Genomic DNA, 19,393 nt, shown 5'->3' on the forward strand with positions numbered 1-19,393 from the left:
GGCAAAATTCTCTCATCTGCTAGAATGTGTCAGAGTTTGACATTCATTCTATCCACAGGCTGCAAGCCACAGGGCAAGAGAGCACTCTGGCTCGCACCTCAGCCAGAGCACCTGTTTAAATAGGCACAATCATATAGGCACAGTAGTATAGACCCAAGTAACTTTGTGGATCATTTTGTATAGTGCTACCCTATTGCCCATGTAGAAAAGCCCTCTTGAATAATGCAGTTTTGCATAGTTTGTGGAAAGCCAGGAAAGTAGGAGCCTTCCTGACCTCCTCAGGCCGGCCATTCCATAAGGAGGGGGCCACAAAAGAGAAGGCACATGTATGGGCAGTTGTTTATTTTGCCCATTTGCAGGTGGGCACCTACAGAAGGCCCTGCTCAGAGGAGCAAAGTTGTTGTGGCGAAGCATCGGCAGTCTCACAGATATGAGGATCCAAGGCCATGCAGTTTTGTATGTGATAGCCAATACCTGAAACTGAGCCTGGTAACTAATGGGCAGACATGGAGGGACTGCAGAATGGTGGTAATATGCATAAACCGTCTCGCTCCCGGTAACAGCCGGCAGCAGCATTCTTGCACCGACTGGGGTTTCCGAATTAATTTTGAGGGGAGACAAATATAGAGTACATTACAGTAGTCTAGTCTTGATATTACTGTGGTGGGGATGCAGGTGTCCAGATGAACAGTATCAAGGTAGGGGACCATCTTACAGGCTAGACTGAATTGGAATAAAGCCCTCTTCTTTGCAGATGCATTCATTTGCTTATCCAGCAATTTTCCTGAATAAGGATTCATCTGCCCCCTTGGAACTAGTGATTCTAGAAACATGATCCAATTCAAAACAATGCTGTGAAGGCTAAGTGGGCTGTCCTGATCCCAGTCAAGAGTTTGCCCAAGCAAGCATGTGCTGCTTAACACTGAGGACACAATATGTGGGCACAAAACATGTAGACAACTTCTTTGCTATTTTTAAAAATGAAATTTATTTCGTTTATTTATGCCTGGGTATCATACATGGTCTTACTCTCCTCTGGAACTCCAACTAATTAAAACACTGGAAACCATCAAACTGGAAACCATTGAGCATTTATTTCTTAGATGTCCCCTCTGTAATGTATTGGCCTCTTTGGCTTGCCATACTTAATTGTGTGGGAGCTTTAGCCCTTTAAATGAGTATTTCATCTTGGTTCCAGTTCTTTTCCTGTTGCCAGCAGCTGTGACTGTTTTGTGTGTTTATGATCTATGGATCTGTATTAAACATGTTGTTTTTATTACCACGGTGCAGTCATCTTTCAGAGGACTTTCACCCTCTATAAGTCAGCCCGCTCCAATATTATTGACCCTTTGATTAGGGAAACGGGTGCTGGTGATGAGAGTGAATGGACCAAAAGGTTTTTGCTGGGAGATAACTCACCAATTACCACCCAGGTCACAAAATACTGTGCAGGAACAATGAAGGTACATCTACTCAATGTACTCCCTTGATCTGTGGAAATGTAAAACTGATTCCAAATTTTTGTTGGCCTTGGTTGTAAACATATACGTTGTATGATCAGTTTCTGTTTTACCTGTTTTATCTGGCATACTAGGCGCAAATAAATTTATTTATTTATTTATTTACATCAGTCAGAGATATTGTCGAAGGCTTTCACGGTCAGAGTTCATTGGTTCTTGTAGGTTATCCGGGCTGTGTGACCGTGGTCTTGGTATTTTCTTTCCTGACGTTTTGCCAGCAGCTGTGGCAGGCATCTTCAGAGGAGTAACACTGAAGGACAGTGTCTCTCAGTGTCAAGTGTGTGCCACAGCTGCTGGCGAAATGTCAGGAAAGAAAATACCAAGACCACGGTCACACAGCCCAGATAACCTACAAGAATCAGTCAGAGATGTTTGATAAAATCAGTGGGATAGCAGTTTGGTTTAAAATAAAGTTTTGGACTAGCAGCAAGGTTGGATGCTGTCCCTTTAGCTGGTTGTTGTTGTTGTTTTTTTTTGGGGGGGGATGCTGTCAAGGCAAGAGACATCTGGAGGTGATTTGCCATTGCCTCGCATCATGACTCTGGTGTTCCTTGGAGGTTGCCCATCCAAATACTAACCAGAGCCAATCCTGGAGACCCAAAACTCCTTTCGGGGCTTTTTAACATGTATCAGCACCTCATTATAAAGATTGGTGAATAAGGGCCTTCAGGGGTTTCAGGATCAATTTCCTAGGCATAACGTGCCTCACACATTTGAAAGCACTTTTAACCATCTCCTATGTCCTGTCATTCTCCCACCTCACCTTATTTTCATTAACAGGCAACCCCCCCCCCCACCAAAAAAATAATTAGGAAACTTATGTAGAATTTGTGTGTATGTTAGGACATTTAAGTACTATAATTAATGCTTGACTGTAGATGTTTTTCATTTTAAGATAGACTTAACCTAACTATGTTTTTTCTTAGTAGAAAAGAGCAAGAGTCCAATAGCACTTTAAAGACTAAGAAAAATATTTTCTGGCAGGGTAGGAGCTTTCTGGTATCTGAAGAAGTGAGCTGTGGCTCACGAAAGCTCATACCCTGCCAGAAAATATTTTTCTTAGTCTTTAAGGTGCTACTGGACTCTTGCTCTTTTCTACTAAGAAAAAAACATAGTTAGGTCTAACAAACGTATTTTCTGGCAGAGTATGAGCTTTCGTGAGCCACAGCTCACTTCTTCAGATACCAGAAAGCTCCTACCCTGCCAGAACATATTTGTGTTAGTCTTTAAGGTGCTACTGGACTCTTGCCCTTTTCTACTACTGCAGACAGAGTAACACGGCAACCCACTGTGAATTTTGGTTTTTCTTGTTAGACACGTAGAATTCTCTTAAACTGCACGGGAGATAAACTTATAAAGAAAACATAAAGCAATGAACTGCACTGCTGACTCTACAAGCAGAAATCAATCGTCAAGGTCGGCTGTCGACTCCTTCCCATTCAAATAATAGACCGCAACAGAAACACCCGCCTCCCCCTTCTGAACCAGGGCAACAAAATCTGAGCGGGGACGGAAGGGGCGTGCCGGAAGTGGGGCAAAATCCAGCACGGAAAAGCGAGGGCATACCGGAGGAGCGGCCACCCCAAACACGGAAGTAGCGCTAACCATAGAAAACACCATAGAGTTGAACCAGGAAGAACTGTGGCTCACGTGGGCGAAGGGAGGAAAAATGTCGGCTTCTTTGCTGAGGAAGGGTTTGGAGTTGCTGGATGCATCGGCAGGTAATAAATGGAGAGTTGGAGTAAGAAATTTCTCCGCTCGCTTTGCGTTTAGCTTAATTACGGTAGGAATCATTGGCCTGCTTATGCAGAAGTCCCACTGTATTACTCTATGGAGTTATAGAAGAAAAGGGCAAGACTAACAAGAATATTTTCTGGTAGGGTATCTGATACCTTCAGGTATCTGAAGAAGGGAGCTGTGGCTTACGAAAGCTCATACCCTACCAGAAAATATTCTTGTTGGTCTTTAAGGTGCTACTGGACTCTTGCCCTTTTCTACTACTGCAGATGGACTAGCACGGCTGCCCACTGTGAATTATCATCAGTGGAGTTAATTCCTACGTATGCAGAGGACTCCAGCCTTAGCAAGGTTGTTTTTTTTTTGTTTTATTGCCTTTCCCCTTTTTGTTAAGCTAGCGTCCGCCTCCCGGCCCAAAGGAACAGCGACCGCTACCCGGCCCAAGAAGCAGCTGCTGATGAGGAAGAAAAAAAAGATTGTCTCAAGCCGCAAAAGAGATAAAGCTACAGTCAAAGGCAAAGTTACTAAATCTGTATTAGGTAAGAGCCTCCAGCCCAAAGGAGCTAGTGGAATCAGGGTGGGGGAAGCTCTCTCTGGGAATATACTCTTATTTTCTTAGCATCCGTATCAGTTCTTTGTTTTTACTGAATTCACATCGTTTTCCTAGTGCACGTATATTTAATAAGCAGAACAACCGTTTTCTTGCTTTTGATGTGAAACTTGACAACTTCAGTCCATAATGCAAATGAATGAACTGGTATCATAGAGTACTTCTTCAAGTTCAAGCCATTCTTAACGAATGGTCTCTAAGAGGCTGTAGCTTTCTTTGTAGGGATGATTGGATATGCTGGGTTCCTCAATTACAAAGTACCTTTTGGGATGCTGGGGTTGGTTTAAAGCTCTGAGTTTCATATATATGTATGGTTTCTGCTTTATATTTTGATTGCATACGACACTTAATGACCTGAGCTACATGTCTACATAGACATGACAGTATTGCATAGCTGTCTGCTGCCATCAATTCCTAGCCCTCCTAAGCACCATCTTAGTATATTAAAGGGTTTCTGAAGGCTTCTTCCTCAGTTCTTCAGCTGTCTAAAAAAACTAAAATTATTCACATGGCTAAACTTTGGTCTCTGGTAGAGGTCCAGGAGCTTGGAGGGAGGGAGGATCCATGGCTTTATTCAAAGAGGGCTGAGAGGCAGCTGATGAGGGCCCCAACGGCAGGAAGGGGAAAAGCAAAATGGCAACTGATGGAGTGGTGCCATGAGAGATGGGCAGCAAGTGTCCACCCCCATGCTGTATATCTCTCAGTCACCCTTCCTGGCCTGCACCATGTATCTGCTCCACTCTCCCAGGCCAGACCTGCCTCATCCTCCCGGCACCCCCAAGTAAGTAAATAATTCTCTCCAGGATCAGAGGAGCATGCCTATTATATGAGGTGCTTTGGAACACAGGCAGGATAATGCTGCTGCAGTTGTCTTGCAGCTTCCTACAGACACCTGATTGGCCACTGTGTGAACTACCTGCTAGACCTGATGGACGTTGGTCTAATCCAGCATGACCTTTTTTATGTTCTTAAGGAGGGGGGACAACCTACCGAAAGAGAAAGCACACAACAGCAACAGCTCTGAGAAAGAGGAATTCTGTTCCCATGGATGTTCAGGAACTGGGTTATCCAAAGGCTTAAATAAAGGACAGGACTAGCTTTCATGGCACTGGAAAGAGCAACAGCTGTGCAAAGATTCTGTGCATGAATGTTCTGCTCCTCTTCTAGGTGTGGGTGGAGGGGGAATGGAGCTAAGATCCTTGACACCCATCTTGTGTTGAAAGCCCAGTTTACTCCTTGGGTACAGCTGATGCATATGAAGCTTGAGGAGTGCTTGGTGTCTACCTCTTTCTGACCCCGTTCCCCTAATGATTCATGGGTATATTATTGTACTGTGTTGCTAAAAAACAATCCTATTTTAGTGTTGCCAAGTCTCCAACATTTCTTACCCTGTAACTCATGGGGCAGGGACTAATAATGTCATGTACTGGTGCAGTTCGACCCACTTATTTCCAATCAAACTCGATTCTGGCCCATGTAACCGTTTTGAATGTGCACCTTTGTTATAGCATGTGCTGTGTAACAATATATTTTTTTCTCTGATGCAAAGGGAGGGGGGAGTCAGCCTTTGCAGCAAGTAATATTGCATTCCAGCTAGGCAGAATGTTCCTAAACCTACCTGACTGTGTCTTTTATCCCCTCTGCAAACTTGCTTACAATTATTTTCTTTCTTGTTCCCAGAGGAGTATCAGAAACACCAGGCTGTTGACCATTTTCATGAAAACCTGCAGTACATGCTCAGTAATCCATTTGTTACAGACAGTGCTATCACTCAGAAGGTGAGCCTTCTACTCTACGCTACTTAGTAGGCTATAACCTTCCTTTCTAGTTTCTTTTTCCTTCCTTGTCATGTTGCACTCAGCCACAACCGCCTCCCTGCCTTCAAGACCCTTGTTCACCCCAGCTGAGTTTTTATTTAAGCATTTTAGGCCACTTTTCTCCTTGGAGGAGCCAAAGCTGCTTACAAAATAGAAGAGGTTACAAATTACAACACCCAATATATGAACAAAATAAAAAACTGGCCTGGATTGGTCCATCAAGCTGTATATCGCAGATTGTGGGCTTGCACCCAGGTTAAACACCTGCAGGAAAAGTGAACTAGGATGGATCTTAGGGGCTGCTAGCTTGGTGCACCAAAGCCAGAAGTATCTTCTTCCTTACCCACATCTGCCAGAAGTCTGCTTGGCTGTACCCAGATAAAATGCCAGCAGAAAAAAGAGAGGGAAAGTTAGCCTGGATGAGCCTCAGCTGCTGTGAGCCTGTTGTAGAAAGCCAGTAGGATTGTCTTCATTTTGTCCCCCTCTTGCAAAAACTCACATGGAAAAAATGCCTTACGTGTTTAAAAAATTAGCCAAGTTTTATGTCTATAGTTACAATATACAAACTGAGAAAAAAAGCACAAGACGTTTGGGAATATTTCCCTGTTTATTGAGAGTGGCCTTCTTTTCGCAGCGTAGTATAATTTATTTCACTGTTCGCATCTTGATTAGACTACTGCAATGCCATCTACATGGTGCTGCCCTTAAAGAGTTTCAGGAGCCACAATTATTACAAAATGCTGCCACTAGAATGCTAACTGGAGTTAGTTGTAGGGACCGACAATATAGTGGGGGACTTGCATGGGACACCTCATTTTCTGCTGTATCCCCTTCCTTATACTATTCTGCTATTCGTACTAAAAACACTTCAAATTTTGAGCAACCAGTATATTTAGACCAAAGTATTTAAGCTTAATGCTTGTTTGGAGCTGGCATCTAAATAAAAACTCTCACAAATCCCTGAAGATGTACTGGTACTGGAATGTAAATCTGACCTTTTGATGCAAGTTTCTCTTAAAAGTGTCACACTTTTCTTTCCTGTTATGCCACTATGTTGGTCCCTTGCTCACGGACTGAAATGTTATAAGACTCAGATACAATATAGAATCCCTGTTTCCGAAACACCTATGAGAACTTGAAATCCATTCAAGTGTATTTTGATAGATAAGAACAGAAATTACCAGCACAGGGCTTGAATATACTCTGTGCCCAAAAAATTGTAACCCAGAAACAAACTTTACAATCCAATTATATAAAACTAAGTAGAAATGTTGTAGAATATTCTGGTCATGACGAGGAGCACTGAATCCCAGGGGCTGGTAAAATCTGCCATGCAATTGAGGGGGCTCTCTTCATGGAAACAACGGAAGATCTTTGCAGGATCAGGTGAGGAGTGTGTCACAGTTAAAGGGTGGAGATAAGCTATGGCCAGTTGGAAAAGGCAGCCCTAGCAGATGTCAGCACTAAAAAGAAGTAACAAGATTGAAAAGGAGTTTTCAGGACCATTGAACGAAGCAGGAAAATGCTGGGGCAAAGGAGATTGCAGGTTTATACATTTGCACAGAATGTATAGAGCCCTTCCTTTTCTTGTGTTTATTTTTCTAACTGGCTCTCTCAACTGCCACTTGGTCCTTCATGGCCAACCATTCTGTGCACACATTTCAGAGCACACTTATCAGAAATCCCTTCCATTTTTCATTGTAGCCAGAAAGCCCTTTTGAAAGTCCAGCTGTGGCTAGGTTTCTAGATCATGTGGGTGACAACATAATTTACAATCTATCTGGACTGGATTCCATTCCTTCCTCTGAACACAACAGCTGACTTCCTCAGCTGGTTTATTAAGCAGTGAGTACAGAGGGTCCTGCTTCAGTCAGCATTTTGTGATCAAATGTGTCTTTGGTCTGGAACAAGTTTGATTTGAGGCTTAACAGCCACAACTGTTTGTGCAGCATTAGCAAAGAATACAACTCATTTCCCTTTGTATTGTCTGAAGGTTCTGGCCCAAAATAGAGGAAGGAAAGCTAGAGACCACCCAGAGGAGGAAGCAAAGAAGAAGCCTGAGGGTACAGTCTTCACTGAGGAAGATTTCCAGAAGTTCGAGAAGGAATACTTTGCTGGAGCAGTCAGCCCAAACTGACTTGTCTCTCATCACTGGAGAGAAATAGTCAAAGACAGCAGTTCTTGGTTTCCTTAAGTAGTTTGGAGCCACATTTCCTCTCAGCATCTCTCCCTGTGACTTGCTTGGTCCTGTGTTCAGGTATCATAGTCTGTTCTTGTGCTAAAGACCCCAAATCTGTTCACCAAGAAAATACATTTGTGTATGTTACAATAGTTCCTCTTTGTGGGAGAATTCCTGGCTTTAACCAAATGAAATCACTTTTTTCACTGCTTACAGGCCTACAGTGATTTACAATACTATTCTGTGCAGAGTTACTCCGGTTTCATTGAAATCAGTGGGGTTAGACTGGAGTAACTCTGCTTAGGATTGCTTCTCATTCCTGTAGAGAAAAGAGGTAAACACAAGCTAAAGATTTTATGGTACTCAAACAGGATTAATTTGGGGATTGACATTTGCTCATATCTACCTGCCATCTTTTTAAAAATACACCAAACACCAGCAAGTTGTAGAAATTGGAATACTATAACTCCATATGTGTGATGGTTGTTTTTTTTTTGTATGTTGTACTGCACTCTCCCTCCAAAATACCTTCTACCCTAAAAACTGTGTTACCTGGGATTTTCTTATCCAGACAGTTCAGTTAACTGGCATCTGTTCTGGCTCGCAATACATATGGAGGTGGAGGGAGGAAGACCTGCTGCTCATCGCTGCCAATCTGCTCTGTTGCTCGGCAGTGAAGCTCTTGGCAAGGGTAAGCAGCAAGCAGCTGCTTGCAGTAACAGCAGCTGCAAACCTGGCAGAGCACAGCAGGACCAGCTGGGCTACAGCAAAGCCAGCCCAAGATGAGCTGCAAGCACAGTTCCCCAGACAAGATACCAGAGGAATGCCTACCACTCACTGCTGCTACTCTGCTCCCTTGCTTGGTGCTGAAGGTCCCGGCTAAGGAAAGCAACGAGCTGCACCTTTTGCGGACACCGTGGCTTGCAGTGCGGGTGGCTGCAGACCCAGCATCCTTCAGGACACCGTGGAACACAGTGGGACAGGCGAGGCAGCAGTCTAGCCAGCTGAAGGCAATCAGCAAGCATGGCTTGAAGATTCTGAAGAGACAGTCTGCCAATAATGAGACTTCAAGAAAATATTTTGTATTTTTAATCAGTTGATTGCAGAGCATGGCATAACCCCCGAGTACATCTATAATGCTGATGAAAACAGGACTTTGGGGGCATTTTTTGCCTACATCAACCCTTGCAATTGCAGGTGAAGTTCATACATTTGTATTCAAAAGGAACAAAGACCATATCACTGTGACGTGCAAATGCTGATGGTAAACACAAAATCAAGTTGCAGGTGGTCTCCAGAGTTCAAGCAGCCAAGAGCATTCAAAGGTGTTGTCCATCAGTCCATCTGAAATTATAGAAATGGTTTCCTATTCTAAGAAAATTAGGGCAAATTAAATAGTCCAGAAAAAAACAACTATGGCCTTCACTATGACAAGACCAAAATATCTTGGGCTGTAGCTGCACAGTGTCTGCAAACTTTGTTGAAGTTTGCTGAGCAGCAGTCTTATTCTGCTCAGGAGGTCATGCAGCTCCGCATTATCCTCGGGCAAAGGCAAGTGTCTCAAAAACCAGCAGACACGCACAAGATGCTTCAAAATGTTTCTGATCCACCACCATCAACAGCAGCAGATACTGCTATTTAAAATGCAATAAAGTTAAAGCTAAGCCTGTTACAGTATTTGCTTTTCATAAATGCTTTTGTTAGGTACCCTGTTCCTATATTTTAATTCTTTAAATTACATTATTAGCAGGAAGGAGAAAGAGTGAGACACTGAGAGGAGTCGGGGGTGGGGGAATGGGATAGCTACTCCCACAAGCCTCTTGTGGGTCCCCACTTGTATATACTAATAGGTAAGTTGGCTAAATCTTTGGATTTTTAAATCCAGTGACCAGCTGTGAACAGGCAGGATGGATCTTTCTACAAACCTGAAATGGGGCCCAGGTTTGCAGAAAAATCTGAAATCTAAAAAAAAAAATGGTTTTAAAAAAACTGATAAAGGGGTGTCTGTAGCTTTAAGCAACTGATTCCTGTAGTGGCTGCTGCTAGGCTACCACAGATTCCAGGCTTCAGAGCCCTTTCCAGCCCTATTTTGGTTTTTGGAGGGAGGACTCACTCAGGGCAGGCTGGGCAAGGGTTGCCAACAGGGCCAGATCTGGGGGAGCAAGGGGGCAGAGAGGGGGTGGTAGCAGCCATTTGCCACCCCTCCCCTTGATTTCCCCTCACCCCACCAATCTGAGTAAAAGGCAGGTGGAGGGGAAAGGTTCCTTCCCAGGGCTACTTTGGTCTTTGAGGGAGGACTCATTGGGGCCAGGCCTGCCTGGGAACAACCACTGGGTGACTGTAAAACCCAGCCTGCTTGACTCACCTAGGCCTGGCTGCTTGCTACTCTTCAACAGCAGACTTGCTGTGAAAGCCAGTATAGTGTAGCTTCAGAGGAGGGTCTGGGAGACCCAGGCTCAAACCCCTATCAGGGTGTGGCAGCTCACTGGGTGATTTTGGTCCAGACTTTTCAGCCTAAATTACCTCCCAGGATTGTTGGGAGGATAACAACGAGTAGAGGAGAATAATGTAGGTTGCTTTGGTCCCCGCTGTGGAGAAAGATGCGGTATAAATGAAGTGATTAAATATGAAATACAGCTGAAGATAGAAGGCTGATAAAAAAGTAGGTTGGTTGCATGACTGAGGAGACAATGAAGTAGGGCAAGGGGAGAGGATATGGGGGTTACCAGGAGGGAAAGATTAAATAGTACAGGGAGGGGGATATAGGGGAAAGTGAGGTGTCCCCACACAAGTCATAAGGGTTCCCTACCATGAAAGTGGACCTGGCCCAGTGGCCAGCACCACACAACTGGGCCATGGGTGTCCCAGGTAGAGGCTGCTGGGGCGGGGGGGGGGGGAGATGGAAAGCTGAAGACAAAGGGGCAGATAAATGTAGGTTCTCTGTTGGGTGACAAGCAGAGAAGGAAGCAGAAGTTATGGGGGCTTTCAGGGAAGAGAAAGGAAATAATGGGGGAGGGTAATGAGATGTCTCCCGCAAATCCTTGCAGGTTTTCACTTGTAGTATCAGAATCAATGTGTGTGTGTGTGTGTGTGTGTGTGTAAAGTACCGTCAAGTCGCAGCCGTCTTATGGCGACCCATTTTTTTAGGGTTACCCAACTGGTATTTGGAACCTGAATAATCAGGAGTTCCTATTTTTTCAGCTTCATCTGGATCCGAAAAATACATATTCCTACATGTCACCTGTCCTCTCATTAAACAGACAGTTGCTTTATCTTCACTGCATCTCCAGGTTCCTGAGATTACCTAGGGCAGTGATAGCGAACCTTTTAGAGACCGAGTGCCCAAACTGCAACCGAAAACCCACTTATTTATCGCCGAGTGCCAATGCGGCAATTTAACCTGAATACCACCCCCAGAGGGGGCCCAGAGGGAGAGGCTAGGGTTGCCAAGTTCCTCTTCGCCATGAGTGGGAGGTTTTTGGGGTGGCGCCTGAGGAGGGCGGGGTTTGGGGAAGGACTTCAGTGCCATAGAGTCCAATTGCCAAAGTGGCAATTTTTTCCAGGGGAACTGATCTCTATTGGTTGGAGATCACCTGTAATAGCAGATCTCCAGCTAGTACCTGGAGATTGGCAACTAGTTCCTTAGTGTTTTCTCTCTACATATCAAGACAAATGGAAAGGTGTTTGGAGGATGGCTTGTGGGCATTTCAAAGGTGAAATAGGACTGCACACCCCTCCACCCGCACAGACCCAGAGGGCGCCAGAGAAGCCGCTGGAGGGAAAGAAGAAGGAAGGAAAGAAGGGAAGGGAGGGGGAAAGGGAAGGGAGGGAGAGAAAAAGAAAAGGAGAAAGGGAGAAAGAAATGGAGCAAGGGAGAGAAAGAAAAGGACAGAGGGAGACAGAAAAAGAAAGAGGCCATTTATGCATGGGAGGTTTTGCCTTGGATTTGCCACTCGGTGGGGCACTGCGACAGGCTTGTGAGAGGCGAGCAGGGTGGGGCAGAGGGCGCCTCCTTCGCACCCACCGACCAGCCACGCCCCTCCGCCCGCACAGGCCCAGAGGGCGCCGGAGAAGCCGCCGGCCATGCCGAGTGTGGGTGCTCGGCTTCTGTTCCCCGCTCTCCCATTCGCCTGGCTGGCCGTGCACGCTCCAGCGGCGGCAATGGCGGCAGCTTCTGTGGGAGAGTCCAGGGGCCACCGCCAATGATGTCGGAGGTTCCCCACCCCTGGGCTACAGCCTCCCCCATCCTGGGCGGGGCAGAGCCGGAAAGGCCAGCGGCTTGGAGGAACCGCGCGTGCCGGCAGAAAGGGCTACGCGTGCCGGAAGTGGCACGCGTGCCATAGGTTCGCCAACACGGACCTAGGGGGTTACCACACTTTGTATTCCCAGCGATGTATTAAGAGTTTGAAAATGTTATTAAAAACATCGCTTTAAAAGGGTTTTTGGATACCACGGCTTATAAATGGTTGGAAGACGTCTTCACAGCTAAAGGGGCCAAAGTGCGAACAGTATTTTTTATAACGTTTTCAAACTCTTAATACATCGGTGGGAATACAAGTGCAGTAACAGCCCGTTAAACTGTTTCCACTTACAAGAGTCTTTTTGTCCATCATAGGTAGGCAGGGAACAGGGTCGATCCCAGTGTTGTGGCTAATCAGACTGAACTCTTTTTGGCATTCAGAAGTAACCCGTGGGACCCGGATTAACAACTAGTGGAGCGTTTAGTGTAAGAACAGGGAGACCCACATTCAGATTCTTCTCTCCTATGAAGATTTCTGGTAACCTTTGACCACTTTCTGAGCCTAGGCTACCTCAAAAGGTTGTTGTGAAGCTAAAATGGAAGGCCGGGAGATCTACACCACACAAGCTCCTTGGAGGTAGGATGGGATAAGAAGGACTGAATGGATAAATAATAACGAAGCTGAAGAATCAAACATCTTGATTCTGAAGCACAAAGGCACCTTCCATGAGGTACTAGGAAACAAGCAAGTTCCAAGTACCTAGAAGGGAAACCATAATAGTATTTAATCACATTAAGTTTAATACAGTCCAAGACCAGCAAATAAAAGATATCATTTATTTCTAGGGTAGGCCTTTATTTTTTTGCTGTCGATAGCAATGTTTTCATTGCCTTATATTGTTGTACATTCTCAACAATATGAACAAGACTTACATAATAGGACCAGTGGATTGGGGAAGGCTTTAGGTTATGCAAAAAAAATTAATCAAAATGTGTGTGTGCAGAGGTGTCCTTTGGCTTGCTAAGGTTTAAGAACCACTGGATGAAATAACAGAAGCCAGTTCAGTCTCAAGTAACTAGGATGACTGTACTGTGTGTGCCACTTAAGAGTTCATATGGTTCAGCTATTATATCCTAGCAACCAATGGTGTAGAAGCTAGGTGACAGCAACTCAGTTTGGGATTTAGAGGGGCAATAGTTGGGGGTAATACTTTTTCCTGCATAACTGTGTATTCCATCAGGACAGACTCCCAAAGTATAAACCACCCAATAGAGCCTAATATTTTAAGTCAAAAAGTAGAAACTGTCTGTACTGTTACACAAAGTGCAGTAATTTTAGAAGGGCAAACCAATAAGATTTTGTGTATATTCAGGACTCAGTTCAACTGTGTAAACTTGTTGTCCAGCAGACTGTGGAATCTGGTTACAACTCATCAATTTTATCTATAAAACATGCTGCTTTAGTCTGATGCCAAGGAAGAGTTGGTTTTCAAACACTGTGCCAGCTGACCAGGGCTCGCTCATCTTATTGGGCTTCCTGCCAAGAATTATTTGAAATTCTATCACCCTTGGTGCAGCATATATGGTAATATGCTAGGACAAAATTGATCATAGAAACCATGTTCATGCCTATTGGCCTTATTTATGGCAGTAGTGGGATAATTTAATTTTGATACCTACGGAGGGAGTGCTTTGCCTGCTTTACCAGTCTATAGATTGCCCCACCCCCACCCTGGTCAGGCCTAGCCAATATCTAGGGTAATGGAGCTAAGTAGTTTGCAGCAACAATGCTTACTGAGCAGGGGCTGTTTGAGGCAAAATTAATATGTTCACCCTCCCATTTCAAGATGACACTCTTGTACATATTAGGAATGCAACCATTGTTCTTATTTTGGCCCTTGGCTTCATTTGAGGGCACTTGAACGTTTCAGCCTATTGAAAATACAGTAAGATTACAACATCAGACTACACTCCCATCTTAAGGTAAACTCAAAGTGTAACCAGTTTTGCCTCACAAACTTTTTCATTGGCAAAAACTACATCAGGACATTTTGAATAACCCAATGAAACAGCACTAACTCACTACTGAGTCTTGTGGAATATTTTCACGAAAGCATAGCCTAATATAGTTTCCAGGGCCACATGCTCTAAATTACTGGACATTAAATGTCTTTCATATGAGACACCTGCAGAAGTAGCAAGGCCGAAACAAATCAGCCTACACATGCAACCCAAACTAGTACTACACTACTCATAACTTCCCCTCAGTACTTTTGTTAGTTAATGCGCAAACAAGTGGCTATTTCCTTCAGCTGCACAATTACAGGAAAACTACAATTAGTGCTGCAAGCAGATAATTAGTCTCAGAATTGTCAGTTGTAGGCTAAACACGAAAACTTAAAGACAATAGTTACTAGACTGCTATGGTGAAGTAGCCTTGTAACTTCAACTCCGGCCTCTAAATGTTGCATGTTAATCAGTCTTTCAAATGAAAAAGCCAGTCAATTTTCAAGTAGCTCCATTCCCATAAACATTTACTTTGTTCCATTGTTTTGATTTCATTAGTTTCAGGGAACCAAACTAGTTAAATGTGTACGTGCGTGCTCTAAGCAACTATTCACTCCAACCACAAATGACGTACTAAAAAATAATTTATTAGGCAGTAACACACAGCTGTTTGTACCAAGCTCTTATATACATGCATGTAACATCTATTCTTTTGACTACCTATTCTGGGACTTTAACTTTTTTACTCTTGGCCTTGCGGACCTCTTCAATCAGATCTTTCAAATACTGAATTTCTTTGCTCAAGGAATCTGCTTTCTCCCTCAGAGCCTCATTCTTCTGCTCTAGTTCTCCACACTCTCCTGATAAGGCTTCCTGCTCTGCCCTTTTTTTCTGCCGATAGCGTGTAGCTGCTGTTTTATTTTGCTCCATCTTCTTCAGTTTCTTATCTACTCGTTTTTCCCCCTTCAGCTTTGGTGACACTATCTTTTCTTCAGGGAGATCGTAAGGCTTGGGGCGCACAGAACTGTCATGCACAGCTATAACTGACTGGCCATCACTGAGGGAACTAATGGAAGTTTCAGGACTTTGCTGGGGTGTCCCTAAGTAAGGTGGGCTCATGCCTATTCCACTATCATTGTCAGAGTGGACTTCCTCCTCCTTCACACACTTGGGAATTACCACTACAACAATATGGGCTTCAGTTTTTCTGTCTCCTTCAAGAACATCCACTTCACTGCCTAGTTCTAAACTAAAAGAATGGTCTGCAGTGGAAATCAGTGGCTTTGGGGAAAGTGGAAATTGCAAGAAAGGGATTAGTGGGGCCACCTGATCTGCCCCAGGGGGGGACATAGGGGATTGTATAACTGGTTCTGCTTTCAGTGGAGTTTCTTTGTTGGGAATTTCTGGGATGGAAGGGTCAAATGGTTCACGCGGGTCTTCCAACATGGCTGTGAGCTCATCTGGGAAGACGGTGGCTTCAAGGTCATCAATACTTAATAGCGCATCAAAGTCAAACTCCTTCAGATCCATCTTCTCCCCCATCCAATCCATGCCAGAAAAGGCATCCTCTGTCAAGGAAGAAAAATAATTGCTAATAAAAATTCAGTTTTCTGAATGTTTTATCAAAAATCAAGGACACTGATTTTGGTTCTTAATTACCTTTCCCGTCCTTGTAAATGCTTAATACAAAGATTGAGCTTATGTTGCTAGCAATATCACCTCTAAAGGTTTCCACTCTTAAGTTTTATTTGTATGGAACTACCACCCAGCATTACCACAACTCATGATTTGTGATTACATCTATGTCTTACCCTGGCTGTTGTCTGTGGCATCGTTCAAACTATCCACAGCCAGCCAATCGGAGGAGCCCACTTTAGCCTTGTCGCTGGAGAACCCACGCGAACCGAGGTTCTTGGCCACCTCCAGGTAGTCATCTAGGAGTCCCAGACCTTCTTCAGCCACCAAACACGGCTGGTTGAAGGGGGACAGAAAGTCCCCCAACATCATCTCTGTGTCTGAGAGGCTCATTTTTGCTAAGCTTTAGTACTCTGTGGTCAAAAAGTAAAAACACGTAGATGGTCTCTTTCTCGATTACAGCAAAGCTGCTGTGTGGTGCCTTGAGAAACCTGAAAGATAGGAAAAGTTTACCATTAAAAAGATGGCCACTAGATTTAAATGAGACATTCCTACTGTGGAAAAGGACAACCATTATTTTGTATCTCACATTTTATTGAACAACGTGATACTGCTGCACTTCCGCTTTTTTGAACTATTACTGTATCTTCAAGTTAGCAATTCCTTTGAACGACAGCAAGCCCTAATGCACAACAGCGCCAACTAGGATTTGTCAAGAATATCCTTGACGGCAGCCTACTCGAGTTCCTTACAGCCATATATGGCCAAAGCCAGTTGCAGCTCCACCCACCGCCCTGTTTGGTCCGATTCATGCGTTCACTAGCGTCAACGGCAGCTGCAGCCATTTCACGATCTGCCTGCTGTTCCTGTCCCCACCCTATACGCCATTTTGTATCCTGCCACGTTTTCACCAAGGTTACTGAAGACTTGCCTTGGCATCCCGCGGGTCTGGCCGCCGTCCTCCCCAGAAGAAACATTAAGAGGCGCCAAACAGCTTGAATTCACAACCCGCGATGGAGGAATGGGCATTCTTTCCACAAACCTTTACAGGGAGCAGCCGCCTTACAAACTCAGGCATGAGACAAAAAACCCCATCCCTCCAGAGATCACTAGTTAACCAGTTATCCGTTTTGCAGCCACGTTTTCCACCCTGGCAGGCAGCGTCTCCTTGCAATTTGCAAACAGGGATCTAGGAAATGCATTTCCTCCACGCAGAGTAAACCTTTACTTGTTAGATTTCTGCTTGCCAGGCAGCTGCGTGGGGGAATGCAAACCACCATGTCCCAAATGCCATTTTTACTCCACCTGTGCCAGGAAGGCAGCCTACCAAGGGAATTCTTATAGGCATTGAGGGCTCCTTAATGGCCTATGGGAGCCCAGGCGCTCATTAAACCTCGCCGACTTTCAACAAAGGCAGCCTCTCGCACCCCCACCCCCGTGCCAGTCTCCCGTGTACTGCGTCACCCCCCACGCCCTCTTCCCCCTTAATCTCCCACCGGATCTTCCCCTTGAGAAGGGTGGTGATCCATTCCCAAGGTGGAAAAGCTCCCGGCCCCCCCTCCACCACCTTTCAAAGTGGAGAGACCCAGAGCACATACGACAATGCTCTTATATCCCTCATTTGTTTGAAATCCTCTCTCCCCGCCCCGGGAACAAAGCGACCCAGCCTCTAGCCCACGTATCCCCGGGTCCCCTCGCCCAATACTCACGCCATGGTGGCAGACGCCGGGAGGTGCCGAGGCCGCGGCCGCTGATGCTGCGCCTCTGCAATGGCCGATGCCGCCGCGCGCACTACCACCCCTGCACAGCCATGGCGGCGGCGGGACCCGAAGCTGCTCCTAGCTGGTCGGAGCCGCGCCTTTAACGTGACCCTACGGCGCCACCGCGTGCTTTTACAGTCAGACAATGAGAACGCGGCGCCCGCGTTTTTCTCTCTTATACTCCAAAGAGATCCGGCAGGCCACGCCTTTCAAACGGTCGAGGTTTCACCCAGAACCTTCCGCCAACGGCGGCTGGAATTTTAAACGGGCTCATGCAAAAGACCGACTCCGCCATCAAGACCCTCTCCAAGACGCCAGAAATCCATTTTATTTTACAAGCCCTTCGAACCCGCAGTTATTTAGCCCAAGTCAAAAGGCGGCGGAGGGATCACAGGAACTATGTTTACTGATCGCCCCGCGCCTCGCCTCAATTAAGGTCAGGCAACGTGACGCAGAAACTGGCGGTTGGTTTCCTATTGGTTTTCTTCAAACCGTGGGGGGGGGGGTTTGGAAACCAGCCGCTGGGGTGGATTCCTCAACTCGGGGTAGCACGTGGATATGAAAAGTTTGATTGGCTGACACGGCCGTGTTCACGTGCAATGCGCGCTGCCATTGGCTTAAAGACGGAAAGACGTCGGTATATTCCGTAGGTTGTGGAGGGTTGGTAGAGGGAGCGAGGTGGCCCGTTTCTATGCCAACCACGAGTATAAAAAATTAATCCGCCAGAAGGCGCGGAGGTTGACTCTGGTTGGGTCTGCCCTCCTTCCCTTGGGGGTGGGGAGGGAAGAGAGAGCTCTGCCTCTTAGCCGCGCCCCAGCCCCATCTCTGCCCCACGACTTCCTTGTCCGCAGGGCGGCCCAACTACGCCACTGGCCATTTATGCATGGGGGGGGGTTTGCTATGGATTTGCCCCTCTCTAGATGCGCATTTCCCCCGTCCAAATTCTCCAAACTCAACAATAAGCCCCCATGCAGAGTTTTGAGAGCTGGAAAGTATTTTGGGACAATTTGGCCACAGTGCTCCATGCCCTCATCACATCCGGGTTGGATTACTGTAATGTGCTTTATGTGGAGCTGCCTCTGAAGACTATCCACAAACTTAAACTGTTCCAAAAAGGTGTCAGCCAGAGCTGTCTCGCCCTATTGTTTTCCATGACTTATTAGATCCACTTTTCCACATACAGTGAGACTTTGAATCTGAGTATCCTAGGCCCCCTAGTCCAATACTAATCACTGCACCCCACTGGCTCTTTTGGGGTACAATTTATTTAACCGATGTACACACACCTGCCTTCTAAATTCATTTTTGTATTAATAACGGAAGCTAAAGTAATGTAGCTACTTTGGTATCTGAAAATGTACCCTCTCATAACCTAAAACACTTTGGAATTGTCCTCTTGAAAGTTGTCCATTTGTCTCAGTTGTTTCTAAGAATTTCAGAATCTTTCCAGTTCCCGCTAAATGAGATATATCTTCGACAGGATATAGAAAGACTAGGAAAGGGGGTGGGGGAGGAAAGTAATTTCATGGACACATCGACATCTGTTTTTTTTTACTGAGACAGTTGTAATTATGCTGTTTGCTTAAAAAGGTCATGCCAGATAGTTATCAACTGGCACAGGTCACCCTGTTACTGTAATTGTTTAGAAATGCAGTTCTCAGGAGCTCAAGCGATTATGAAACAACATTTTGGATCCTGTGCCCATCTGGCAGAAACTCCTCCTATTGCCACCTGGACAGATTTAGCCTGAAGATACTTGTAATCTCACCCTTATTTGTTCACATAAAAATGACTAAAAAATCAGACTTTGCTAGGCAAAGTTATACACTTCATTGTCCACCTGCCCTGGCAGGCTGTAAGATTGTCAGCATCTGTGCAATTTCACAGG

At 45.3% G+C, this 19,393-nt stretch overlaps 2 protein-coding genes across 2 annotated transcripts; one reads left to right on the top strand and one right to left on the bottom strand.

Moving 5' to 3' along the window:
* Positions 1-3,189: 3,189 nt before the first annotated feature.
* RPS19BP1 (ribosomal protein S19 binding protein 1) lies at positions 3,190-7,873 on the top strand. The gene is made up of 4 exons (XM_056845936.1): positions 3,190-3,241; positions 3,656-3,796; positions 5,548-5,645; positions 7,678-7,873. Exons 1-4 carry the CDS (start codon positions 3,190-3,192, stop codon positions 7,819-7,821), a joined length of 435 nt encoding a protein of 144 aa, XP_056701914.1. The 3' UTR covers positions 7,822-7,873.
* Positions 7,874-14,740: 6,867 nt separating this feature from the next.
* Positions 14,741-17,584, bottom strand: ATF4 (activating transcription factor 4). Its single transcript, XM_056845935.1, has 3 exons — positions 17,455-17,584; positions 15,922-16,236; positions 14,741-15,678 (listed from the first exon to the last, which is right to left on the bottom strand). Exons 2-3 carry the CDS (start codon positions 16,136-16,138, stop codon positions 14,831-14,833), a joined length of 1,065 nt encoding a protein of 354 aa, XP_056701913.1. The 5' UTR covers positions 16,139-16,236; positions 17,455-17,584; the 3' UTR covers positions 14,741-14,830.
* Positions 17,585-19,393: the final 1,809 nt, after the last annotated feature.

Source organism: Euleptes europaea, chromosome 3 (assembly GCF_029931775.1).
Source record: "Euleptes europaea isolate rEulEur1 chromosome 3, rEulEur1.hap1, whole genome shotgun sequence".
Taxonomy (NCBI): Eukaryota; Metazoa; Chordata; class Lepidosauria; order Squamata; family Sphaerodactylidae; genus Euleptes; species Euleptes europaea.

Bases quoted from the DNA above. Each gene is read 5' to 3' on its own strand.
- RPS19BP1 (XM_056845936.1), top strand. From the start codon at position 3,190: ATGTCGGCTTCTTTGCTGAGGAAGGGTTTGGAGTTGCTGGATGCATCG. The intron at 3,797-5,547 runs GTAAGAGCCTCC...TCTTGTTCCCAG, and splicing joins AGTTACTAAATCTGTATTAG to AGGAGTATCAGAAACACCAG. The intron at 5,646-7,677 runs GTGAGCCTTCTA...TATTGTCTGAAG, and splicing joins ACAGTGCTATCACTCAGAAG to GTTCTGGCCCAAAATAGAGG.
- ATF4 (XM_056845935.1), bottom strand. From the start codon at position 16,138: ATGAGCCTCTCAGACACAGAGATGATGTTGGGGGACTTTCTGTCCCCC. The intron at 15,679-15,921 runs GTAAGACATAGA...CTTCCTTGACAG, and splicing joins TGCCACAGACAACAGCCAGG to AGGATGCCTTTTCTGGCATG.